Genomic DNA, 26345 nt, shown 5'->3' with positions numbered 1-26345 from the left:
ACCAGAAGCAGAACTTAGCCCTGGGAGGGGGGTGGGGGGGTTGAAGAACACAGCTCTCTTCTCTCCCGGTTCCTCTAAGAGGCGCCACATGAACAGGGGGACTACCCATCAGATGCATGAGAGGGTCCCGCCCAGGCGCCAAGCCATCTCCTGGGCTCTCATCGGTCTTTGAGGGGACGAGATGGGCAGGCGGGTCCCGGGCTCCCCACGAAGGCGGCGGGTGGAAAATCCCAACAGGCGTGATGGGCACGCCTGCCCTTCTCCCGGGGACCCCAGCGCCCCCCTCGGCCTCCGGCCGGCCCCACCCGCAGGACAGGTACCCAGCCCGCCCAGCCGGCCGGGACGCGCTCGGGGACCGCCCCGAGAGCCGCGCGCCCACGGGACGGCCCGCTCCCTACCCGCCCCGCCCCACCCCCGGAGTCCGGCATCCAGGGGCCTGGCGTGCAGGCGGCGGGACCAGCGAGACGCGGGCCTCCGCGCGGCCTAGAGCGGCCCCGGAAGTGCCGCGGGCGGGGGCGGGGCCGCGGGCTTCGCGTCAGCAGCCGCCAGCGAGCGAGGCCACGGCCGCGGGGCTGGAGGCGCTGAGCTGCGGCCCCGCCCCGCCCGGGAGAGCGGCCCCGCCCCGGCCCGGGAGAGCGGCCACCTGTCCCTCTGGGGGCGCAGGTGTGGGCGGCCCCCGGCGCTGGGAGCAGGTGCGGGGCCGCGGCCGCTCGTGAGCCTCCAGCCCGGAGGACGGGCCCCGGGGGCCGGCCCGGTGCCCAGGCCCTGGGAGCCCCGGAGGACAGAGTGACAGAGGCCGGAGGAGCCGGGAAGGCCCGAGAGAGGTGGGAAGCACGGGGTTCCAGACCTAGGACATTTCAGCCCCAAAGCATCGGTGAAAACATTGCTGGGCACAGATAAAAGCGTCGCCAACTTTTTCAACACGGCGGAGACTTTAGCGGGTAGCTGGCACCTAGGGGGAATGGAAAAACCAGGATTTAGCAGGTGGGTGGAGGTCACAACTGCCCAGATCCTGCGAAAGAGGGGTCAGTGGGGCGGGAAGATTAGTGGGGAGAGGAGCTTTCAGAAACCAAGGGAATGAAACGAGGCTTGAGGTTGGTTATCCAGCAGCCGCCCCCTGCCCCGTGAGTGAGCGAAGGCTGGGCCCCTTATTGTCACATCTTCCAGCTCTTCGCTAGAAAACCTAGAGTTTTAAATACTGTGGCAGCTGAGTCAAACAATAAGGAAAAGCCCGACTCTTTGAGAGCCAGGCACAAGGCGTCTGTGACAGGGTCTCCAGGCTGCCCATTTGCAGTCTCTGAAACGGAGGGTTTTTCGAGAAGGAGGTCTTGGGGTGCCTGCCAGAATTGGAGGGGGGGGCGCGGGAAGTGAGGACCCAGAAGAGAGGGCTTGGCCCGCTGCAAGGAGGTCACTGGACACTGGAGCTGAAGCGCCAGCCGAAACTGGAAACTCGAAATCTGTCTCCGTGCCAGCCACAAGGCCTATGATTTTCCTTGGCGACGTTCAGCATCTTAGGAGGAGCTGGCGGGGGAGGCGGGTAGTTCGTGGGCGGTTGCAGCAGGGCAGGAAGGTGAGGAACCTGAGGCTGGTCAGAGAGCTGGTTGGAGTGATGCCCATCGGTGGACCCGCTGGAGAAGGCCTGAGTAGAGAAGGTCTAAGCTTAACGGGGAAGGGGTGGGCCAGGGTGGAAATGGGGTGGGAAGTTTGAGGAGGGGGAGCAGTGGAGATGGGGGTTGTGAGGAATGGGAGTGAGCTTAGACGTCTTGAGGATACTGCAGTTCTGTGCTTTTTTTCACACCTGGCTGAAAATTCACTGAAAACAAAACAACCCTTGCTCTGTGACAGCCTAGAGGGGTGGGAGGGAGGCTTAAGAGGGAGGGGACGTGCGTGTGCCTATGGGCGATTCATGTGGGTGTACGGCAGAAAGCAACACAGTATGTAATTACCCTCCAATTAAAGATCAAGTACAACTTAAAAACCCCAAACACAACATTGTAAGTCAGCTAGACTCCAGTAAACATTTCAGTAAAAAGATTCAACTGGGAATGAGTTCCGCCGTGACTATCCTGATGAATTTCCCGTGTCTTCTTGAGGCCATTCCTCTTTGAACTTCCGTGTTTGGGGAAGCGTGCCTTTGTATGGAGTCCTGAGGAGTAAATGAGACGGGCTTGTAGAAGGCCTAGTAGTGCCTTGCACGCGGCAGATGCTCAATAACCTCGAGTTGTCACCATTATGGTACCTCAAGAGTCTCCTTGGAGCTTGCACGGTTTCTGAATGGGGTCCTGCGGGGCTCCCTTGGGGCTCCCACATGGGGTTGGGGGGCTGAGTGGGGTGTCCCCGCTCCTTGCTTGTCCCCTGTGGAACACCCCCTTCCACCCGAGCAGCTCTGCTTTTGTCTCTTGTGTTTGTTTATATCTCCTAGATTGTTGTTCAGTCGCTCAGTCGTGTCCAACTCTCCGACCCCATGGACTGCAGCACACCAGGCCTTCTGCCTTCACCATCTCCCGGAGCTTGCTCAAACTCCTGTCCATTGAGTTGCTGATGCCGTCCAACCATCTCGTCCTCTGTCGTCCCCTTCTCCTTTTGACCTCAGTCTTTCCCAGCATCAGGGTCTTTTCCAATGAGTCAGCTCTTTGACTCAGGTGGCCAAGTATTGGAGCTTCAGCTTCATTATCAGTCCTTCCAATGAATATTCAGGGTTGATTTCTTTTAGGATTGAGTGACTTGATCTCCTTGCAGTCCAAGGGACTCTCAAGAGTCTTCAACACCACAGTTCAAAAGCATCAGTTCTTCGGCACTCAGCCTTCTTTATGATCCAACGCCCACATCGGTACATGACTACTGGAAAAACTTTGGCTCAGAGATAATTGACTTGATTGAATACAAAGTTCTTTGGCAAAAAATAAAAGTGTGGCAAGCAGTACTGACACAAAAGCAAGTGGCTTTTCCTCCGTTGAGTCATTTATTTATTCAGTGGGTGTGTGCGTGTAGAGACGGAGCGGCTGTGCTGGGAGCTGGGGCTTCCACTTCAGAGGAGCCCCGGACCTGCCCTCGGGGAGTTCACAGGCAGTGCTGCGGGGGGTCCTGCCAGGACGCCTGCCCTGCGAGTGCCCAGTGCTGTGATGGATGCGTGTCCCGCATCTGCGGCCACTGGGGCCACGTGCCCGAGATTGTCCGGGTCTGAGGGTGCAGAGAAGAGGAGGCATTTGGACTGAGTCTGGAAAAATGAGCATGTGGCCACGTGAGAAGCCAGTGGTGAGGGGACCAGTCAGGCGGAGGAAAGAGCGGCTCATACGAGTTGTGGAGCTGGAAGCATGAGGGTGTGTGGAAGCAGAGGCCGGGGACAGGGCCGCAGGGCCGGCCATGGAGGGCGTGGGCTGCTGCAGGCTCCTGAGAAGGGGGACGCCGCCATCATGACCGGGTTTAGGTGTTTGACCCTGGTGTCCACGTAGAGGACAGATGTGTGGGGGGGGAGCTGGAGATGGGCATCCATCGGGAGTCAGCCTGGAGAGAGGCAGAGACCCCGTCAGTGGGCCCTCAGGACGTGGATGGGGCGGATGTTGGGAAGATCTGACTCCTGGGTTCCGGCTGGGGCTCCGGGCTGGAGGGGTGCCGCCCACCGAGCACAGGAGGCAAACAGATGCCCTCTCCCAGCAAGACCCCAGCCCCAGCACCCTCCGGGGCCGGACTCCGCCCCTCTTCCAGAATGGCTCCCTTGCTGTCCTCGCCCATCTTTCCGGTGCCCTGAGCCTCTAGAGTCTGGACACCAGCGTCCGCCTTGCGCTTGTTTCTGGGAAGTCTCTGGCTTGTCTCTGACTCACCCAGGACCGTCTTCGAGGGCAAGGTTGTGTCCTTGGTTCCATCTGCTTTGGGGTCCGGCTCCTCGCTGCTTGACCTGCTGATGTGACAGTGTCTCTTGTTTTCTTTTCAGAATCCGAGAGCAGCTGTGTGTGTCCCAGACAGACCCAGCCGCTGGGATGACGGGCCCCTCTGTGGAGATCCCCCCGGCCGCCAAGCTGGGTGAGGCTTTCGTGTTTGCCGGCGGGCTGGACATGCAGGCAGACCTGTTCGCGGAGGAGGACCTGGGGGCCCCCTTTCTTCAGGGGAGGGCTCTGGAGCAGATGGCCGTCATCTACAAGGAGATCCCTCTCGGGGAGCAAGGCGGGGAGCAGGACGATTACCGGGGGGACTTCGATCTGTGCTCCAGCCCTGTTCCGCCTCAGAGCGTCCCCCCGGGAGACAGGGCCCAGGACGATGAGCTGTTCGGCCCGACCTTCCTCCAGAAACCAGACCCGACTGCGTACCGGATCACGGGCAGCGGGGAAGCCGCCGATCCGCCTGCCAGGGAGGCGGTGGGCAGGGGTGACTTGGGGCTGCAGGGGCCGCCCAGGACCGCGCAGCCCGCCAAGCCCTACGCGTGTCGGGAGTGCGGCAAGGCCTTCAGCCAGAGCTCGCACCTGCTCCGGCACCTGGTGATTCACACCGGGGAGAAGCCGTATGAGTGCGGCGAGTGCGGCAAGGCCTTCAGCCAGAGCTCGCACCTGCTCCGGCACCAGGCCATCCACACCGGGGAGAAGCCGTACGAGTGCGGCGAGTGCGGCAAGGCCTTCCGGCAGAGCTCGGCCCTGGCGCAGCACGCGAAGACGCACAGCGGGAGGCGGCCGTACGTCTGCCGCGAGTGCGGCAAGGACTTCAGCCGCAGCTCCAGCCTGCGCAAGCACGAGCGCATCCACACTGGGGAGAAGCCCTACGCGTGCCAGGAGTGCGGCAAGGCCTTCAACCAGAGCTCGGGCCTGAGCCAGCACCGCAAGATCCACTCGCTGCAGAGGCCGCACGCCTGCGAGCTGTGCGGGAAGGCCTTCTGCCACCGCTCGCACCTGCTGCGGCACCAGCGCGTCCACACGGGCAAGAAGCCGTACGCCTGCGCGGACTGCGGCAAGGCCTTCAGCCAGAGCTCCAACCTCATCGAGCACCGCAAGACGCACACGGGCGAGAGGCCCTACCGGTGCCACAAGTGCGGCAAGGCCTTCAGCCAGAGCTCGGCGCTCATCGAGCACCAGCGCACCCACACGGGCGAGAGGCCTTACGAGTGCGGCCAGTGCGGCAAGGCCTTCCGCCACAGCTCGGCGCTCATCCAGCACCAGCGCACGCACACGGGCCGCAAGCCCTACGTGTGCAACGAGTGCGGCAAGGCCTTCCGCCACCGCTCGGCGCTCATCGAGCACTACAAGACGCACACGCGCGAGCGGCCCTACGAGTGCAACCGCTGCGGCAAGGCCTTCCGGGGCAGCTCGCACCTCCTCCGCCACCAGAAGGTCCACGCGGCGGACAAGCTCTAGGGTCCGCCCGGGGCGAGGGCACGCCGGCCCTGGCGCCCCCGGCCCAGCGGGTGGACCTGGGGGGCCAGCCGGACGGCGGAATCCCGGCCGGCTCTTCTCTGCCGTGACCCCGGGGGGTTGGTTTTGGCCTCCATTCGCTTTTTTCTAAAGTGCAGACGAATACACGTCAGAGGGACGAAGTGGGGTTAAGCCCCCGGGAGACGTCCGGCGAGCTCTAACGTCAGACACTTGAAGAAGTGAAGCGGACTCGCAGCCCGTACAGCCCGGGGAAGATGAGTCCAAAGTCGAGGGTCACCTTGGCCACTGCAGGGTCGCTCGGCGGTGGGGCGGAGCGGGTGCAGGAGGGCTCCTCCTGGGCTTGGGGTGGCAGGCGAGGACCCCGCGCCTCTCAGCCCTCGGCCTGGGTTGGCTGAGGGCGGGCCTGGCTGTAGGCCCTCCAGCGGAGGTGGAGGCGCTGCCCGGCTCAGCCAGGCACAGGACCCTGCCACGAGGAGTAGCCCTCCGCCAGACCCGGCGTCCAGGCTGGGGCGCCTGCGGGGCCTCCGTTCTGTGGCTGGGCAGCCTGCGCCCTGTCCAGGGATGAAGGGGTTCCGGTCTGAAGGGCTGGGTTCAGGGTCCAGCTCTGGCCCCTCCTGCCTTGGTGTCCTGGAGGAAGCCCCAAGGCTCCGTTTCCCTCTCCAGGAGGTGGGGACGTTGGGAATGCCACATTCCCCTGGGGGGTGTGTGTGTGTGTTCAAGGCTCCCATTCAGACTGGGACTGGGCACTCACGAGCTTTGGCAACTGGCAACTGAGGACGGAGACCCAGGGTGACACCCCACCTCCTGCTGCGGCCCCCCCGGCAGGGGAGACACAGGCCCGTCTGGTTCCCAAGATGGCAGGGCCCCTCCCCCTCCAGCTTGTGCCCTGGGTGTGGTGCCTGGGGCTACAGCGACCCTTTCCGGTTCCCCGGGCCAGTTCAGCTGGGCATCCTCAGGGCGGGGCTCTGAGGGTGCCATGTTTCCAGAGCTCCTCCTCCTCCCACCAGTAGCAGGCGGGCGGCCAGCTCCCAGGCAGCCCCCTGGCATCGCCTAGGTGCACACCTGCCCGCTGTGACCCAGCAAGGCTTGAAGGTGGCCATCCCAGTTAAGTCCCCTGCCCCTGGCCCAGGAATGGGCTCGGGCAGGGCCGCATCTGGCTGCCCCAGAAGCGTCTGTCCCTGGCCTCTGGGAGTTGGCGGTGGTCTCTGGTACTGTCCCTCGCAGGGCCCCTTAGCACTGCTCGGGGAGGAGGTGGGCTGAACTGATTTTGAAGTTTTACATGTCTGCGGCCGCAGTCCTACGAGCCCGTCAGGGTCATGCTGGTTATTTCAGCAGATGGGGCTTGGCTCGGCAGCTAGGATGGTCCTGAATAAAAATGGGAAGGCCAGAGCTGTTCCTCCATCAGCAGGCTTGGCAGCTGGGGACGTTGAAAGGACAGGTCTGCTGGTCTGGGGAGACCAGCTCTGTGCAGCCCCTGCTGTCCGTGGGGGTACTAAACCAGCCCCTGTGTGCGCCCATCTGAGTGGCAGCCCGCCTGGAGGATCGCCCATCACTTGTGAGAATTGAGAGAATGCTGACACCCCCGCTTGGTGCAGGGGGACAGGGCCCCCTAAGATCTACCTCCTTGCCCCACCCCCGGGACCCCCTCAGCCTTGGCCAGGACTGTCCTTACTGGGCAGGGCAGTCATCCACTTCCAACCTTTGCCGTCTCCTCCGCGCGCTGTGCTCCCAGCCAAATTGTTTTATTTTTTTCCAAGCATCACTTTGCACACGTCACCACTCTCCTTAAAACCACCCTTCCGGAGTCTCCTGCTCGTAAATCGCCGGTTTCAGCCAACCTGGGTCGCCCCCCAAGCCCAGCAAGCCTGCTGAGCCCCGCGCCTTCCAGCTACTTCACGCTCGCCTCAAGCTTCTAAACGCGGACCTTCTCCCCCCCACCCCCATCCCTTTCTTTTCTGATTTATGTAACACGGCAGGTAAGACTCCTCTCCTGAAGGGTTGACAGACTCACACAAAACCGTGGTCAGACCAGGCAAGTGCTTTTTTTCAGAAGTGTGAGCGGAACCTAGTCTTCAGCTCATGCTCTTTCCTTGTTTTCTTATGTGTTCTAAGTCCTTTGACTTGGGCTCCCAGACAGCGACGTTGTAAGAGGCCGTCCTGGTAGCATTTGAATTGTCCTCGAGTTTCGTTGTCGGATTTTGTTTTATTGTCTTAGTTTTCCCTTCTTTTAGCAGACGTTGTTGACTGTCGTAAAGCTCCAGTTCTTGGTTCTGTTTACTAATCGAATTGTTTTGTCAAAGTACATGTATTCTGCTCTTTTCTTTATCTTTTTTGTTGCTTAATATTAACACTTTACATTTCTAAGATTAATTATTTAGGTAATTAATAATTTTTAACATTTCTAGTAAACGTGGGTACTTGGGTCTGTGTTTGTTTTCTTGTAGTTACAGCTTTTTCTGCTCTATACTGTTGACGTCTGGGTTTTTTTTTGCTCTTAGGAATTTCCCTTTGACCCCATTATTATTATTTTAATTAGTATTTTTTAATAATTAAAAATTAGTGTTTTTAAATTAACCCTAATCCTAACCCCAGTGATGACTGCTTCAGTCATTGCTGTTACTTATTATGTGCTGGTGTCAGGATTTTTAAGTGTCCATAGACATTCTCTGAGCCTGAATATATTATCAGTTTTATACAGCATTTGTGTACTCTCAAGAAACGTGTTTTCACTCTGTCAGTTCGGTTTGTTACCTCAGTCTTTATGTTATTTTGCTCCAGTCCGCACTTGCTCTAACTTGTCTTCCCTTCGAGGTGTGAGGACGCCTGGCAGCCGGTGAGCATGCCGGGGTCCGGGGTCGTGGGCCCAGGCGCCCAGCAAAGCCCTGTGGGTGTGTGCACGGCTGGGCTGCTCCGGGAGGAAGCCTGTGGCCCCACGGTAGTTAGGAGCGCTGGTTTACCTGGTCACACCACGGTCTGGTTTTGTGTGCTTTTCCCTGACGTGTTTCTGTTTTGCCTTGGTTTCTATTCTGTTTTATGAGTGCCGTTTACGCTTTGTTAGTCATGCCGTTATCTCGATAGACAGGGTGTACGTGATCAAGTGATTACCGTATTTGGAGCAGATGTCTATTTAACAGAGATGAACTGAGAACCTGTGCCTTTGCATGCCCTCTTTGCCTCTTTTAATGCTTCTAGCTTCAACTTCTCTTTTCCAAACATTATAATGGAAACCCCTTGCTTTTTTTTTTTTAATTTGCATTTGCATGAGAGTTTATTTAGCTCGGCATTTTATTTTTAAAATTTGTGTATATATTTTTGCTATATATCTGTAACTTATAAACAGCAAATTATTGGATTTTGCTTTCTGATTCTTTCTGTAATTCTTCTTACATAAGAAGTTCTCCTATGAGTAACATTGCTGTTTAGAGTGAGGCATGATTTATTTCCAGCTTAGTATGTATTGGGTCGGTTAACCCCCAAAGGTCATGCTCATCCCCGCCCCATCTCTGTGAGTTATTGTCCGAGTGTGGAGCGCCCTGTCTAGGCCGACGAGAGACCCACCATCGGGCACACCTGCCCCTCCTGGTCTGGTCAGTGCCGGGCTCTGTCCTGAGTCCACTCCTGATGTCACAGGCTGGTGCTTCAGCGACCTCGGCTGTGACACGGAGGGTGTGATGGCACTGCCCAGCCCCATGGGGCTTGGAGGACTAAAGGATGCACACCTGCCTGGCAGACTGAGGGCACAGGTGTTTCTCACACTGTCAGCGTTTTGAAATATTCCTTTGATTTTCTACCCTAACTCCCAAAGGCCGTTCAACATAAGCTAGAATGCTACGTGGTGCTTGATTACATTTTAGAAAAGTTTCAGCAAATACCACGAGATGCAGCAAAGAACTAGACCTCACAGATCAGGCCGCCTGCATAAGGGAGCCCACACAGTCGTGGGAGACGGGGACCCTCTCCCACGTCCTGTCTGTCCCAGGATGGTCCCCTCACCCGCCCCCTCTCTCCCCTCGCCCTCCTGTGGTGGGGGCCGGCCACCATCACAGCTGCAGAGCCTCAAGAAGGGGGTCGCCCTGGCCACTCCCGTGGCAGGAGGGACACGAGGGCAGGAGCTTACCGCGGGTGCAGTGGTCTCGGATCAGCTCAGCTGGCCGCTGCGGGGTCGGGGGGACAGTTCAGTGGGAGGCAGGAGCCCCCACTACAGCTGCCAGGACTTCTCAGAGGTGACAAGGGGGTTCAGTCACCTCAGCCCAGGTGGAAACCAAATGGCCTCTGGCGCGGCTCCTGGGGCCACGCGGAGGTTCGCTGGGATCACAGGTATCTGGATGTGTGCGCCATGGACATGCACCACCTTCGGGGGGTAAGGGGTGGGGAAAGGCAGCCCCTTTCTTTTGGGGGACCCCCTCTTCAGTGTCTGATAACCAGGAAACCAAATCAGAAGGTGGTCTGGGGGTGCTGAGCAGGGTGTCTCCGACACCACAGGCCACACACTCACACAGCCTCCAGGACTCCAGTGGGGCTGAGCGCTGGAGACTCACCCACGTTTGCTACCCCCCCACCCAAGGCCATCCCAGAACAGCTGCCTGCGTCCTCACGGCTGGCCCCTCCCCTCTGGTCTAACCCAGTGTGGGTGGGCCGGCCTGGGGTCTCCACCTGCCTCCTGCTGTTCCCTGGGCTGCTGGCTGTCTGCAGATGCGGGGCCCTGGCCCGGAGAAGCCCCATCAGAGCCCAGAGGACGGGAGTGGAGCGGGGAGGTGAGCCCCGGAGTCTCGAGGGGCCAGAGGCAAAATACTGGGCTGTGTCCCTGGAAGGCAGTTTCCCATGAAACCTTCAATATAGGCCGCCCCAGACGATCAGCCTCATCTGCTACGTGGATTCCTCCCCGTAGCGAATGGTGATTGGGTTCTACATGGACCCGGGACTTCTGTTTGAATTATAATCTTTCCCCCACTGCCCCTCCAGGGATCTGGAAAATGGAGGCCTGGGCTAGACGGAAGCTTCCTCCAAGATTCTTTATTGAAGGGATTCGAAGAGAAACAGGTGGTCAGTAATCTGTGGGGGATGGAGGGGTGAGCGCTACGTGTAACGGTTTTACTGTTGCTACGGGACCAGTTTTGATGTCTTTCCCCTTCAAGAAGCAGACCCAAACACCGAGATGCTGAGGTTAGCAGCACAGAGCGGGTTCATCCACAAGGCAACCAGGCAGGGAGACCAGAGACGCTCTGGAATCTGCCTCCCTGTGGGCACGGGCTGGGTGCTCACGGATGAAGACCGAGCAGCAGGTGGCGTGGGGCGTGGGGAGCCTGCGGAAAGCGATGGACAAGGTGCGGGACCGCGGTCCGCGCGGTGGACCCAAGCTCCGCCTCTGCGCTGCAGCCGAGCTGGGGGCGGAGCTTCCAGGGACCCGCGACCACGCCCAGTGGGAGGGTCCGCGGTCCACCCAGTCCTAACAGCTCAGCTACAGCTAGACGCCGCTGAGTCCGGCTTTCTAGAGAGCAACCCCGGCGGGTATTTTATGGTTCTGGCTTCCTGATTGGAGGACACGCGAGTCTTAGAACACCCTTGATTAGTGCGGGCAGGCGGAATGGATTTGACTGATCACGATCTGCAGTTTCACCATCTCAGGGGCCGCCCTCACCCCAACCTATCCTGACAAAGGTTTTGGGGCGGGGGGGCCTCGGTGCTGAGATCGGGGCCACACGTGCACTAGACCGTCGGTCAGCGCTGCTGCTGAGCGGACCCGGGGCCATCCTCACACCGCCACTGGCCCCTGTGCTCAATAAAAGGAAGGAAAGCGGGAAAAGCGCTTTCTGGCCGCGGTGGCCTTGCGCGTTCCTCCATCGCCATCTGCTGGCAGAGCCCGGCATGGCACCCGCTGCACAGAAACCTCGGTGTCCGTTTGGGTGCCCCATCCTTGACCCCGAGAGAGCACCCTCCGTCCAAAATGAAAAACAGCTGCTCCCAAGAGTCATTATAATCACAGCCAATTGTGTTAATTCGTCCTCGGATCCACTCACAGTTCCACGGAACATTCTGCTAACCTCTGACAACTCCTACATAAAGCAATACTGAGAAGAAAAGAACGTGGTTGATAAATACAAAGGCATACAACAATAAGGAGCAAAGAAAAAAGACAGTCCTCGCAGTTCTGTTTTGTTCATCTCTCATGAGTAGGATGGCAGATAAAACACAGAATGCCCAGTGAATAATTTTAGTCTAAGTATGTCCCCAATACTGCCTAATCTTCAAATCTAACCTTATTTTAAAATATATATTTTTTGCTGGTCACTCATCAGTTCATGCACCAAAGCCTTTGTTTCTTGACTCCTAACTTTTTGACCCCTCTGGGGTGAGGAGCACCCCTAACCTCGAGAGCCCATCACACAGTCCCCTTGGGACCAGACCCTTCTTTGCCCATCACAGCTGACCGGAAGGGCCAGCCCATGGCCAGCGCTCGCGCCCCCCTGGCGGACAGACTCTGCGCGGCAGCCCCGGGAGCCCAGGTGCGACCCCGCGGTCTCTGGCGCCCTCTAGTGTGGAAAGATCTCCTCCTGGTGTTCCCAGTCATTGGGCTGTATTTTATTAGAGAAGATGCTCGCGTGACGATGATGATGGTCCTTTACCGGGAGGCACGTTTGGGGCGCGTCGGCTCAGGGGCCGAGCTATTAGCCTGCATCGCGCCCACAGGCATCGCGTCCCCCTGAGCCGGGTCAGCTGTGGGCTGTCCTGACACGGGTTTCCCCCAGTCTCTGGCCCGCTGTCCCTCCCAGGTCAGTGTCCAGCGTTGCCCTTCTGGTTGTGGACTTGTGCAGCGGTCTCAGCAGATGGAGGGGCGACCCTAAAGGATGTATTGAGGCATCTCAGCACTGTCCTCCGCCCAGGTTTGCTGGTCAGCAGTGAAGTGACCGGGAAAAGGGGCTGTCTTGGGGTCCTTTCAGAGGCCTGGGTTAGACCAAAGTTTTCTAGAAGATTCACCATTGCAGGGAGTCAAAGACAAAACTAGGGTGGTCAGCAATCTGTGGGGGATTCGGCGGTGAGGGAATTCTGAATGCTACATGTAATGGTTTTACTATTGTTAGGTAACATTTTTCCCCCCTACAAACAGCAGGCCAAAATACTGAGATGTCAGGTTTGCATCAAAGAGCGGGTTCATCCACAAGGCAACCAGAGAACGCTCTGGAATCTGCCTCCCTGCGGGCACAGGCTGGGTGCTCACGGATGAAGACCAAGCAGCAGGTGGCGTGGGGAGTGGGGAGCCTGGGGAAAGCGATGGACAAGGTGCGAGGACCTCCGGCGCGAGCTGGAGGCGGAGCTTCCAGGGACACGCGGCCACGCCCAGTGGGAGGGTCAGCGGTCCATCCAGTCCTAACAGCTCAGCTCCAACTAGACGCTGCTGAGTCTGGCTTTCTAGAGAACACTCCGGGCGGGTATTTTATTGTTTTGGCTTCGTGACTGGAGGACGTTCAAGTCTTAAAACACCCTTGATTAGCGCGGGGAGGCGGAATGGATTTGACTGATCACGACCCGCAGTTTCACCATCTCAGGGGCCGCCCTCACCCCCTCCTACCCTACCAAAGGTGGGGGCATCGGTGCTGAGATCTGGGGTGACACATAAAATCAGGTGAAGTCTTAGGACAGGGGGCCGATTCCAGGTCCTAGGGTGCAGAAAAAACCTACCTGGCCCCGGGCTAGACAGCGTGGAGGGCGTGGCCCGGGCTGGTGCACAGAAGTGGCCCCCAACTGGTCAGAAGGTGTGGGAGCCCAGGGCTGGTCTACTGCAGAAGGGGTCGCCTGGTGGACAGAGTGGGGCATGAGTGCCTGCTGAACTGGTCCGTCAGGGCTGCTGAGCAGACACGGGCCATCATCACTGGCTCCTGTGCTCGATAGAAGGGAGGGAAACCAGGAAAGCAAAGGCGCTTTATGGCCGCTTTTGTGTTTCGCGTTCCTCTAGCACCGTCTGCCGGCAGAACGCGGCATTACATCCGCTGGCCAAACCTCGGGGTCCGGCTTGGATGTCCCCATCCTTGTCTCGGAGATCTCACCTCTCAGCAGTTCCCCTGGGGACAATGTCGAGAAGATGCGACCTTGACCCGGAGCTCGGTGGAGAGGGTGCCCTGGGTTCTTTCCGCAGTTGCTTGGAGTGGAGGTGCCTCATGTTGGGCTGGGAACGGGAGGAAGGAAACAGGTCATGATTGAGATGCTCTAGACAGACTGTCCCTGCTCTTGCCAAATTTCAGAAGATTGTCTTTAATAAATATTCCATTTTTTGTATGCCCTTAGGTCTATTTCCAGACACTTTAAATATATTGAAAGACTTTAAATATTTATATAAAAATATTATTTATAGACTGTATAAAAGGAACAGTTAGAACTGGACTTGGAACAACAGACTGGTTCCAAATAGGAAAAGGAGTACGTCAAGGCTGTATATTGTCACCCTGCTTATTTAACTTATATGCAGAGTACATCATGAGAAACGCTGGGCTGGAAGAAACACAAGCTGGAATCAAGATTGCCGGGAGAAATATCAATAACCTCAGATATGCAGATGACACCACCCTTATGGCAGAAAGTGAAGAGGAACTAAAAAGCCTCTTGATGAAGGTGAAAGAGGAGAGCGAAAAAGTTGGCTTAAAGCTCAACATTTAGAAAACGAAGATCATGGCATCTGGTCCCATCACTTCATGGAAATAGATGGGGAAACAGTTGAGACAGTGTCAGACTTTATTTTTTTGGGCTCCAAAATCACTGCAGATGGTGACTGCAGCCATGAAATTAAAAGACGCTTACTTCTTGGAAGGAAAGTTATGACCAACCTAGACAGCATATTAAAAAGCAGAGACACTACTTTGCCAGCAAAGGTCCGTCTAGTCAAGGCTATGGTTTTTCCAGTGGTCATGTATGGATGTGAGAGTTGGACTGTGAAGAAGACTGAGCACCAAAGAAGTGATGCTTTTGAACTGTGGTGTTGGAGAAGACTCTTGAGAGTCCCTTGGACTGCAAGGAGATCCAACCAGTCCATCCTAAAGGAGATCAGTCCTGGGTGTTCATTGGAAGGACTGATGTTGAAGCTGAAACTCCAGTACTTTGGCTACCTAATGCGAAGAGCTGACTCATTGGAAAAGACCCTGATGCTGGGAAAGATTGAAGGTGGGAGGAGAAGGGGACAACAGAGGATGAGATGGCTGGATTGCATCACTGACTCGATGGACGTGAGTCTGAGTGAAGTCTGGGAGTTGGTGATGGACAGGGAGGCCTGGCGTGCTGCGGTTCATGGGGTCGCAAAGAGTCGGACATGACTGAGTGACTGAACTGAACTGATACAGAAATTTAAAATTAATATATAAAACAAATACATGCAGACAATTATAAGCATATAGTATAAATGCATAATTATAAGCAAGTATATGTTATATTTATAATAGTTTATAATGTATTTATAAGCAAGTATATATTATTATAAGCATAATTGTAAGTAGAAGTAACTTTGGGCTTTCCTGGTGGCTCAGACAGTAAAGAATCTGCCTGCAGTACAGGAGACCGGGTTCGATCCCTGGTTTGGGGAAATTCCCTGGAGAAGGGAATGGCAACCAACTCCAACATGTTTGCCTGGAGAATTCCATGGACAGAGGAGCCCGGAAGGTTGCAGTCCATGGGGTTGCAAAGAGCTGGATACAACAGAGTGACTAACACATGTATATAAATAAATTTACCTATATATTGTATATATATTTATAAACATATTCAGATATTATAAATAATTAGAAACATATTATACATGTATTTAAATACTGTTATAAACATAAATTTAAAAAATAATTTTCAGCCCTTTGGCTTGGGGGTGTGTTTGTGGACGTCTTTGTGCTACTGTTCCTGAAGTGGAGCTCTCCCCTCCCAAACCAGCTTTTGAAATGACTGGGAAAGCAATGGAATACATAAGCATCAGGAAGATAGCAACAGAGCTGTCATTCTTCACAGAGGGTGTGCTTGAGTGTGTAGCAAGTCCCGCAGAATGTAGACAGATTAATATAGTCTATTAAAAATAGTGTAGCAAATTTACGAGGTGCGATTTCAAGTATAAAGACTTACTGGGTCTCTCAGTTCAGTTCAGTCGCTTGGTTGTGTCCGACTCTTTTTGACCCCATGGACCGCAGCACGCCAGGCCTCCCTGTCCATCACCAACTCCTGGAGTTCACTCAAACTCATGTCCATCGAGTCGGTGATGCCATCCAACCATCTCATCCTCTGGCGTCCCCTTCTCCTCCCACCTTCAATCTTTCCCAGCATCAGGGTCTTTCCCAGTGAGTCAGTTCTTTGCATCAGGTGGCCAGAGTAGTGGAGTTTCAGCTTCAGCATCGGTCCTTCCAATGAATATTCTGGACTGATTTCCTTTAGGATTGACTGGTTGGATCTCCTTGCAGTCCAAGGGACTCTCAAGAGTCTTCTCCAACAGCACAGTCTATGAATAGAATAGCAAATGAATAGAGAATAACATTTACGAGGATATATTTTACCATTGCATAAAATATATCAGCTTGTAGAGAACAGACTTGTTCCCAGGGGAGAGGGTGGGTAGGGATGGAGTGGGAGTTTGGGATCAGCAGAAGCGAGCTGTTATATAGAAGATGGATAAAAAGGATACACAACAATGTCCTACTGTGTGGCACCGGGACCTATATTCAGTAGCTTGTGAGAAACCATAATCGACAAGACTGAGGAAAAGTATATATATATGTATGTACTTGAGTTGCTTTGCTGTACAGAAGAAATTAACACAACATTGTAAATCGATATTTCAATAGAATCCACCCCCCCAAATATATAAGTTTCCTGGAGATGGAGACGGCAACCCACTCCATTTCTTGCACCCAATATTCTTGCCTGGAGGATCCCATGGATAGAGGATCGCAAAGACTCGGACATAAGCCAGCGACTAACACTTTCCCTTTCAAATGTGTAGGTTTACTAGCGTGAATCTACAGAGATGCCCAAGACATTCGTTTATGAGGAAAACTCCACACGCAGCTTCACTGAGAATTATTAAACCTATTAAAGGGAGAGAGCGCCAGGATATTCATGGATTGAAAGATTCGATGTGGTCAAGTTGCCAGTTTCCCCCAAACTGATTGGTAAATTCCCCAGGAGCTGGCTCAAGGCGCAAAATTCCCTTTACCTTTTTTTAAGAGACGAAGCCAAGGAGCCGATTCTGGTTGAGAGACGCTCAGGTCCTCCTGCGGGAGAGCAGCCCTCTTCCTCCCGGTCGCCTGGGCAGTTTCGAGGCCACGACCAGAAGGACTTGGCTCCCTGTGTCGCGCACTCAGAAGTCTCCCTCTCCGTCCCAAGGACTCAGAAGCTGGGCGTCCTGCCCGCAGCAGAGGAGGCAGCCTGGAGGGGCCCCGCGGGCACAGCGGTCCGGGTTTCAGCCGAGTTGCCCGCCCCGCCCCTCTACCTGGGCGCTGCCGCCCGGCTCCGGGGCCGGCCGTGCCCTCCGTGGCCGCAAGGCGTCGCTGTCCCCCCGCTGGAAGTGCTGACCCGGAGGAAGGGGCCCAGACGGAGGGACTCGGAGCCTCCGAGTGACACCCTGGGACTCCGAGCGCTGGAGCCTGGCGTCACCCCAGGCAGGGGCAGTGGGGGCCCGGGGCGGGGTCAGGGGCCTCCCCCGGTTCTCATTTGACACCGCGGGGGTGCGCTGGGCACAGTGTCCAGGGGCCACGTTCCGAGCAGGGGCGCGATGCAGGCCCGGGCTCGGCCTGTCCCGGGCGTGAGTCCAGCTGCTTTGCAGAGGTGGCGGCAGGTCGCAGTGACCCTCACAGAGACGCCCCACTCTGCGGCTCCAGGTGGGCCTGTGCCCCCCAGAAGTGCTGACCTGTGCACCGAGAAGGCACAGGGCCCCCCAGCCATGTCTGGGATGGAAGAGTCGGAACCGCGCCATGTCCGTCCTCGCTGACCGGCAGGCACCCGCCGTGTGTCCACACGCTGAGCCATCTGGTTCCCCTTGCTTGACATACACCCAGGACCTGAGTGTGCAGGAAGTTAGAAGGGGCAGGTGTGGTGACACGATGCCATCCAGCATCACCTGAGAACCTGGACAAACCTCAGGGGCTCAGCCTGCTCTGTGAGGCCCCGAGGGCCGGCCCCTCTCCGGACCCCTGCCTTGAATCCGGCCACACTGCCCGCCTTCCTGCTCCTGCGGCTTGTCAGACACGCCTGAGCCCAGGGCCTGTGCATTCGCTGTCCCTTCTGCCAGGACTGCTCCTCCCCAGGCTCTTGCTGGGGCTCCCCTTCTTCATTCGGGGGTGGCCTCTCTTGTTCAGTGGCTCAGCTGTGCCCAGTCTTTGCAACCCCATGGACTGCAGCACGCCAGGCTTCCCTGTCCTTCACTAGCTCCTGGAGTTTGCTCAAACTCATGTCCATTGAGTCAGTGATGCTATCCAACCATCTCATCCTTTGCTGCCCACTTCTTCTCCTGCTCTCAATCTTTCCCAGCATCAGGGTCTTTTCCAATGAGTTAGCTCTCTGCATCAGGAGGCCAAAGTATTGGAGCTTCAGCATCAGTCCTTCCAGTGAATATGCGGGGTTGATTTCCCTTAGAATTGACTGGTTGGATCTCCTTCCTGTCCAGAGAACTCTCAAGAGTCTTCTCCACACCACAGTTGGAGAGCATCAGTTCTTCAGTGCTCAGGTTTCTTTATAGCCCAGCTCTCACATCGGTACATGACTATTGGAAAACCCATAGCTTTGATTAGATGGACCTTCATTGGCAAAGTGATGGGCCTTCATTGGCCCTGCTTTTTAATACACCATCTAGGTTTGTCGTAGCTTTCCTTCCAAAGAGCAAACATCTTTTAATTTCCTGGCTGCAGTAACCATCCATAGTGATTTTGGAGCCCAAGAAAATAAAATCTGCCACTGTTTCCACTTTTTCCCCTTCTATTTGCTATGAAGTGAGGGGACTGGATGCCATGATCTTAGTTTAAACCAGCAGTTGTCACCCCAACCGCTTCCTTTCCTAAAGAGCTCATCACACCTCCCGTTAGAATGTAATGTGTTGCTTGTCCGCCTGCTTCACCTCCTGGGACTTTGCTGCAGGTCTTGGTCTCTGAGGCCCCTGCCGTATCCCCAGGGCCCAGAGCAGTGCTGGGCTTCGAGTCCGATCAGGGACTATGTGTGTGGACTGGATGGTGCTTGCTTCTTCTGGGGAACGAGAGACCTGGGCCTGGGGAACAAGGGGACCTGGTGTGACCGGATCTCCTCCCTCGGGAGAGGAGCCAAGCGAGTGGACACAGGTCAGTGTGTCTTGCTCCTGTGTGGCAGGTGTCCCGTCTGTGTCCGTCATCTTGGCATTTCGGTGTTTCTGTGAACCCAGCCCCTCCCCTCCTGATACCCCATCCCATCAGCACAGAGGAGACTGGGCTTGGGGACTCTCTGGTCCTGAGATTCCTCTCCGCATGTGACTCCCCCCTCCTGGGGGGAGCAGGCACCGTGTGTGAGGAGGGTGGAAGCTTTTCAAGACCCCCAGCTTTTCTGTCCCAGGGGGCTCTGGCAGGGCCTTGGGAGCTGGAATGAGCTGGAATCTGGGCCAGTGGGGGTTTCCCTGGTGGTAAAGAACCCGCCTGCCCATGCACGAGGCATAAGAGACGCGGGTTCGATCACTGGGTCGGGAAGATCCCCTACAGGAGGGCATGGCAACCCACTCCAGTATTCTTTCCTGAAGAATCCCTTGGACAAAGGAGCCTGGTGGGCTACAGTCTCTGGGGTGGCAAGGAGTCGGACACGACTGAAGCGACTTACCATGCACGCACGCGGGGTCAGGGGTCAGGGCCGCGCTGCTTACCTGCTGTGTGACCTTAGCCAGGTCACACCCCCCAGGCTGTGAAAGAGAACAGTCTTCCCAGACTCGGGCATCCAGGTCTTTACAGACGTGCCTGTGAGCTTTGTGACTCTGGCTCTGTGGCCGATAGAGGGCGCTGTCCGCCGGGCCCTATGTGCGTGCACGCATGTGAGCATGTTCGCATACGTGTGTGCATCTGTCGGGGGCGCACGGTGCGGGGACACGGGCACGCGGTCAGGAACGCAGCCGGGACACCTCCACGTGGCCCGCGAGTACCGTCAGGTGGGGGCTGTGGCTCCGCTGTGTGGGTGACCCGCCCTCCCCCCGCGAACGTGGTGCATAGGGACCGCCTGGCTGGGCTCCTGAGCTCAGCCATCCTGCCCCCCGGGTCAGCTCCCGACAGGCCCAGCTCTAGGCCCCAGGCGTGGACCGAGGCCCCCAGGCCCCGGCCTGTGAGATGGGACCTCCGTCTGGGGGGCTCATTCTGCTCCCGGAGGCCTGGCAGGCCCCTCCTCTTTGGCATTGCATACCCTCGCATTGGGGTGGGTAAGCACAGTACCCCATGCCTGTGGCCCCGTGGGAGCGGCCTGCTCAGGGAGGCCGGAGCCTCAGCTACAGGGCTGTCACACCGGGCTGCAGAGGAAGAAGACGGGAGCGAGGCCTACAGGAACCTAGCCAGGCCCTGGCCCACTGAGCCGACAGGAGCCTGGCCAGAGGCCTGCACAGGACGGGGTGGCGGGGGGGGTGGGGTGGGGTGCTGGGCCCCGTGGCCTTGACTGCAGACCCCGAGGGCTCCTCAGCTTAGAACGGCCAAGCCTGAGTCTTGGGGGTGCAGGTCAGGGGGCTTGACCCTGTCCGAGTTGAGGGGGCCCTCAGGGCCATCATGGGTGGGGGACAGCCCTGGGCCTTGAGTCCAGCAGCTGGGCTCACAGTGTGACCCTGGCGAGTCCCTTGCGCCCTGTGGGCCTCCGTTTCTCCTGTGAAAGCTGGGTGGTGGCCCCCGATCTCTAAGCCCCCTTTCCTGGTCCCTCAGTAACCCCCACCTCCCCCACTGACTTCTGAGTCAGCCAGAGAGAGTAGCCAGGACCCCCGATGGACCTGCCGAGCCCAGACTCTGAGATCAGGGCCCGGTGGGTTGGGGAACCAGGTCCCGCTCCTGGAGGTCCTGGGGCTGGGGGCCTCCCCTCCAATCCCCCCCTACCAAGCCCAGACTGGGGTCCCCGGCCTCAGAAGCTGAGGAACCAGAGGGGCCCGAACCCCTTCCTTTGGCCCTGACTCTTGGGACCACTGACCAGGCCTCCTGTGTCCTGGCACAGCTCTACCCGTGCGGACCTCGCAGAGCCCGACCAACAGCCCACTGACCTCGAGGTGCTTTCACAGCCCCGACCCCCAGCACTCATGGCCTCCCAGCGACCCCCACCCCCCACACTGCCAGAGCAGCCAGGGGCCAAGATCACAGCCTGGAGCTGTCTCTTCTCACTGGGGCTCCCTGCTGCCAGGAGACAGAGCAACCGGAGGTGGAGGGGAGTGGTCTGGGGACACCTTGAGGAGGGGGCTTCTGGCCTGGTTCAGGCCCAGTGGGTGCTCCCAAGAACTGGGAAGAGGCCTCGGGGCCCTCTCTGCGCCCCGCCTCAGAGCAGAGCAGGAGTGAGGTGGGACAGGTTGGGGGCAGCGTCCTGGGGCCGCTCCCCGTCCAGGCCGTGCGGTCCCTTCCCTAGGACTCAGGGGTCCTCCTGGGCTCTGCGGGGTAGGCGGTTGTGCGCTGTCTTCCCAGAAGTAGGTCTGTAACTTGCTCTCAAGGCCTTAGACAGCACGACCTTCCTGCCGGGAGGGTCCACCCCAGTCGGTGGTGGGATTCCTGCCTGGGGATGGAGCCGGGAGTCTGCTGTGTGGGACGCTGGGGCTGGAGGGACCCAGCTGGTGTTGTGAGAGCAGCAGGTTCACAAGTATGACAGCCGGCTCACCACACCCATGTGGGTGTGTGGTCAGTGACAAAGGATGGTGTCTTCCGTCCGTCTGTCCCCTCGCTCGGTGTCTTAGCGTCTGTCTATCCATCATCTGTCTGTATATCTCTCTGTCTACTGTTTGTCACCGACCTATCCCCCATCTACCCAGCCTTCTGGGTAGATCTCGCAGCCTTCTGATGTCTGCGTGAAATGTGAGGTCCAGCCTGGAAGGACACCCCAGGTGCACCCGGCGTGATCTCCAGGCTGTGCTGGGAACTTCCATTCTTTATACTTTTCCCCTGTTTTATTTGTGGAGAACCTGTGTACTTCTTTTTATAATCAGGGAAATATTACGCTGCCTCCACTTTTGAAAACAAAACCAGTAGGAACAGTGGACAGTGACCGGCCCTGGAGAGGCCCCTGCCTTGTCCCCAGTGCCGGGGGCCCCACTCTGGGCGGGCAGGTCTGCTCGGCAGTGACCGGCCGGCACGCAGCTGTGGGGCAGGGGGCCTCCCGTCCACGGGGAATGCAGCGCTGGGCAGTGTGGGTGGGGTCAGACGCAGTGTTGAGAGAAGGAAGACACACACAGCCTAAACTTAAAAAATGTGTTTTTCTTTCATGTTGCAGCACAGTGGATTAGCACTGTGTTAGCTTCAGGTATGGGGGGTCGTTGGAAGGACTGATGCTGAAGCTGAAACTCCAATACTCTGGCCACCTGGTGTGAAGAACTGACTCATTTGAAAAGACCCTGATGCTGGAAAAGATTGAAGGCGGGAGGAGAAGGGGACGACAGAGGATGAGACGGTTGGACGGCATCACCGAGTCGACGGACATGTGTTTGAGTGAACTCCAGGAGTTGGTGATGGGCAGGGAAGCCTGCGTGCTGCAGTCCGTGGGGTCGCAGGGTCGGACACGACTGAGCGGCTGCACTCGAGTTTCAGGTGTACACCAAAGTGATTCAGTTATGCATGTACAAGTGTCTGCTCTTTTTTCAAATTCTTTCCATTTAGATTATTACAGAATACTGAGCAAAGTTTCCTGAAACACAGCCTAACTTTATTATAAAGTCCAAAATCAGATGAGGTTGAAACATGGTGGGTTTAAGGGCAGAAACAGAAGCCATAAAACTCTAAGGAAAAGTAAAGGACCAGTGGACTCGGGCTTCCTGAGGGCCTGGCTGCATCTGAGCCTGTGAAGTGCATCAATGGGAAATTCACGTCACCTAAAACTCACCATTTACAAAAAATTCTTTTTGGCCACTCCATACAGCATGTGGGATCTTAGTTCCCCAACCAGGGATCAAACTCACGGCTCCTGCAATGGAAGCAAAATCTCACCCACTGGACCACCAGGGGAGTCCCTAGAATTTACCGTTTTGAAACGAGCGTTCACGGTGTGGCACAGCCATCGCCACCGCCATGCTTACTTTTTAAACTTCACAGAGACCTTTAATTTATTTATGATGTGGTTTTTACAGTTTACAATGAAAACAGGGTTAAAATAGAAGGCAACCCGTCAAAGTGTTAGAGGCGGCTCTTCCGGGTGAAATGCCCGGGCTGCGTTGTTTTCCTCCTGTTTGTTTTTTTTCACGTTGTTTACGGAGAACAGTTGTTATTTTAAAACCAAAGACCAGGACCCATAAAGGCTATTTTAAGAGAAACTCAGAAAACAAACAAGGTGATCCTCCCTGACGTGGGGCTCACAGCAGAGTCCTTGCAGCTCAGCCCCACCCTGTAGCCCCCAGCCGGGTCTGGAGCTCGGGGGGTCTCGGAGGGCCCTGCACTGCTCTGCCAGGACGGCCCTCAGACAGGACACCAGTCTGTCATGGGCTTGGCAGGTCCCTTCCTGGATTATCTCCTCCACATCACGCCCGTGTTTGATGAACTCAGCTTCCCTCTGTCTGGGCCTCTCGTTGGGTTGATTTTTGTTAGCACAGCTCATGAACCAGAGCGCTGCAGGTCCCCTGGGAGCGTGGGTGCGGTGTTTTGCCACCAGTCACTGCCTCTTCCTGTCTCAACTTGAAGCTAAGTCGATTCAGTCGTGTGCGACCCCGTGGACTGTAGCCCGCCAGCCTCCTCTGTCCGTGAGGCTTTCCAGGCAAGAATACTGGAGTGGGTTGCCATTTCCTTCTCCAGGGGAATCCTCCTGAACCAGGGATCTAACCCACATCTCTTATGTCTCCTAAAACCAGCCGGCGGGTTCTTCACCGCAAGTGCCGCCTGGGAAGTCCCTTTCAACTTTTAAGTTACTGGTAAAGTCCGCTTGTAACAGCCTTGAGAGACAGATTTAAAAAGTAAGTTGAAATTCCTCACAATCCTACTGCTGAATCCGACAGGGTCTCCGGTGGTCCTTCGGCCGAGCCCTCGCCCTGGACAGGGAGGGCGCCGTGCCGGACTGAGTGCTGAGTGCTTGGCTCTCTCCTCCCCACCGAGTCCTCCTGGGGGAGCTTTGAATCTCGGTTTTTCCTTAATGAGGGTCTTGGATTAGATCAGTGAGGGGAGGGGCGTTCCTGGCGGTCTGGGTTAAGACTTCGCCTTCCAGTGCAGGGGCTGTGGGTTCAGTCCTGGTTGAGGAGATACGATCACACAAACCTTGCAGCCGAAGAAACCAGAGCATAAACCAGAAGCAATATTGTAGCAAATTCAATGAAGACTTTAAAAATGGTCCACATCAAAACAAAAACCTTTTAAAAAAGATCAGCGTGGTTGGCCCTCCACAGGCCACGGCCGCTTTTCTGCTCAAAGCTCTGGACCTGTCCCCTCACAAAACACATCTTCACAGACACACTTCGGGGTTCCTCGAACCCCTGGGTCAGTGTCCTGGACACTTCCCGGTCTCCAGGGCTCCTTGCTGCCAAGACGCGGGATTGGGCCTCTTCTTTGGGACCCCAGATCCATCCCTGCGCCCTTGGTGGGTGCTGTGCTGAGTGCCTTCCCGAACGATCCCCCTGAATCCTCCCACAGCCCTGAGCGGTCATCGTGTCCACCTCCCAGAGGAGGACAGTCATCTGCCCAAGGTCACATACTTGGAAAAGGGTGGAGCCAGGACTGGAACCCAGATCTGTCTGGGCCCCAAGTGCAGGCTCTTCCCACCGCAGATGTCATCCAAGCCCGGGGTCGGAGTGCAGGGGCCCCTTAAAGGGCCTGAGTGTGCCTGAACAGTCTCTCGGGCTTCTAAAGCATCTCCACGCAGTCTGTCCTTCCCGCCGGCCTGTGAGGTGGGCAGGGCAGGGGCTGGGGTCCTCTTGGCCTGCAGGGGGCAAGGCTTCGAGGCACTGAGGAAATGGCCAAGGTCACACCAAGTCAGGACCAGAGCTGGGTTTGGAACCTGGGTGTTGAGTTCAGCCGCTTTCCACAGAGCAGCCCGGGGCTGAGGGTCTGTGTTCTTCATGACTAGGGCCTACCCACATACTCAACTGTCCATTCACGCATCTGACTACTAACCTGCTCATGAACCCCCGGTCCAATAACTCATCTACCCACCCAGCCACTGACCCATCCACCCTCACAGCCATCATCCATCCATCTAACCACACACCCGCCCATCCACCCACATATCCAGCAGTCGTTCACCTGCTATCCCATCCATTCACCTACCCACCCAGCTATCCATTCATCCACTCACCCACCCAGCTACCCACACAACCGTGCACCCCCAAACCTACCCACTCATCCGGCCTCCCGTCTCATCTCCCTTCCTTCCTTCCCACCCTCGTTCAAACTCTTTGCCGAGAGCCTTGAAGCGGTCAGGCACGGGGCTGGGGGTGAGATGCCCGGGGAGGGGCTGCGCCTCCTCCTTTGCGGAGGGGGTCGAGGAGTGGGAGCTGAGGCAGGAGACTGGCAGGCTGGAGAGATGGCTGTTGACTTCCTGCCTGTTTGAACTCACAGTCACAGTGCCAGACCCACTGAATTGGGCTAAATACCATATTTTTCTGGGGAGAGAGTGTAGAGCGAGCGACTGAGGCGAGCTCATGTCATCTACAGGGCCGCCAGCTGCAGGACTTTGTGTGTGTCATGCTCGTTGCTCAGTTGTGTCCAACTCTTTATGACTTCATGGACTGTAACCTGCCAGGCTCCTCTGTCCGTGGAATTCTCCAGGCAAGAATACTGGAGTGGGTAGCCATTCTCATCTCCGGGGGATCTTCCTGACCCAAGAATCAAACCTGAGTCTCCCGCATTGCAGGCAGCTTCTTTCTTGTCTGAGCCACCAGGGAAGCCCCTTAAGTGGAGGATCTAAATAGAGTGTTTAGGAGTATAAGAGAAAGGAAGGACGTCTATACAAGATCCTTCGGTTCCTGTAACTACGACTCGAGTTAACAAGCCCTGTGTGAGTGAGTTGCCAGTAATTATTGCTAACCTGTTTCTTTCACTCACTGAGCCAGGTATCCTGTGAGACGGCATACTTACCTCCTCTTCTGCATTCCTCGGGATGGAGCTGTGCGGTGGCCTCTAGGACTACCACATCGACCAGGTCAGACCCAGGGACAGAGGATTGCTGAGATGCACTGAGAAGTTTGTCAGCCTAGGTCTTCACCCACACAGACTGTGCTGTCGTCTACCACGTAATTCTTCCTGTCCAAAGAACTGGTTAAACGCTCCTGAAGCGTATTCTGGTCTGCTTCAAAAAGTGCCTCTTTCCTTTATAAGTTCCGCCAATCCTGGACTTTGTCCCAGGCCAGTCTACTTTATTTGGGGGAAAGGTTTTTTTGGTCTTTTTTGTTTTAAACTCTGCAGAAATTGCTTACACTTTTGGTGTGCAATGGCTCACTCTTACGGTTTTAGCTGTATTAAAAGGGGCTGCTTTTCTTTGTTTTTAAAGCTTTTTGGACGTGGGTCATTTTTAAAGTCTTTATTAAACTTCTAACGTCGTTTCTGTTTTATTTTCTGGTGGTCTGGCCATGAGGCCTACGGGTCTTAGCTCCCCTACCAGGGTCCAACCCACATCCCTTGCACTGGACGGCAAGGTCTTAACCTGTGAACCACCAGAGAGCTTCTGAAAGGGGTTGCTTTTCTCCAATCCTCTTTGCTCCCTGCCTGCTGGTAGGATTCAGCACCCCTGCAATAGCCCTGTCTGTTCTTAGGGGCTCAGTAGCCTTTCTGCCTGGGTGTGGAGCTGGGGTTGTAAGAGAGTTTCATGGATTTGGACATGACCTACGACTCAGAGGTAAGACTCCATCTTAGCGTTGTAATGACCTCTTTCCAACAACCACCC

At 56.4% G+C, this 26345-nt stretch overlaps 1 protein-coding gene and 2 long non-coding RNA genes across 8 annotated transcripts; 2 read left to right on the top strand and 1 right to left on the bottom strand.

The window, feature by feature from the left end:
• The first annotated feature begins 521 nt into the window (after window positions 1-521).
• On the top strand, window positions 522-8709 carry ZNF70 (zinc finger protein 70). 4 transcript variants are annotated; one of them, XM_070769914.1, is made up of 3 exons: window positions 522-824; window positions 2423-3320; window positions 3932-8709. In XM_070769914.1, the coding sequence occupies exon 3, from the start codon at window positions 3978-3980 to the stop codon at window positions 5337-5339; it is 1362 nt and encodes a 453-aa protein (XP_070626015.1). In that variant the 5' UTR covers window positions 522-824; window positions 2423-3320; window positions 3932-3977; the 3' UTR covers window positions 5340-8709. The 4 variants fall into 4 exon arrangements, with proteins under 4 accessions (XP_070626015.1, XP_070626014.1, XP_019833356.2 ...); XM_070769913.1 differs by having other exon boundaries at window positions 522-984; XM_019977797.2 differs by lacking the exon at window positions 2423-3320 and having other exon boundaries at window positions 522-984.
• Window positions 8710-11328: 2619 nt separating this feature from the next.
• On the bottom strand, window positions 11329-16870 carry LOC139176792 (uncharacterized). Of its 3 annotated transcripts, none has more exons than XR_011561247.1 (4): window positions 16531-16870; window positions 15447-15816; window positions 13035-13518; window positions 11329-12195 (listed from the first exon to the last, which is right to left on the bottom strand). It is a non-coding gene; the product is annotated as an uncharacterized lncRNA (long non-coding RNA). The 3 variants fall into 3 exon arrangements; XR_011561248.1 differs by having other exon boundaries at window positions 11329-13231; window positions 13400-13518; window positions 16531-16785; XR_011561246.1 differs by having other exon boundaries at window positions 11329-13518; window positions 16531-16783.
• A 5932-nt stretch (window positions 16871-22802) lies between these two features.
• LOC139176791 (uncharacterized) lies at window positions 22803-26002 on the top strand. The gene is made up of 3 exons (XR_011561245.1): window positions 22803-23231; window positions 23326-23427; window positions 25516-26002. It is a non-coding gene; the product is annotated as an uncharacterized lncRNA (long non-coding RNA).
• The last annotated feature ends 343 nt before the right edge of the window (window positions 26003-26345 follow it).

Source organism: Bos indicus, chromosome 17, assembly GCF_029378745.1.
Source record: "Bos indicus isolate NIAB-ARS_2022 breed Sahiwal x Tharparkar chromosome 17, NIAB-ARS_B.indTharparkar_mat_pri_1.0, whole genome shotgun sequence".
Classification (NCBI taxonomy): domain Eukaryota; kingdom Metazoa; phylum Chordata; class Mammalia; order Artiodactyla; family Bovidae; genus Bos; species Bos indicus.
This window is presented reverse-complemented; position numbering and strand designations above follow the sequence as displayed.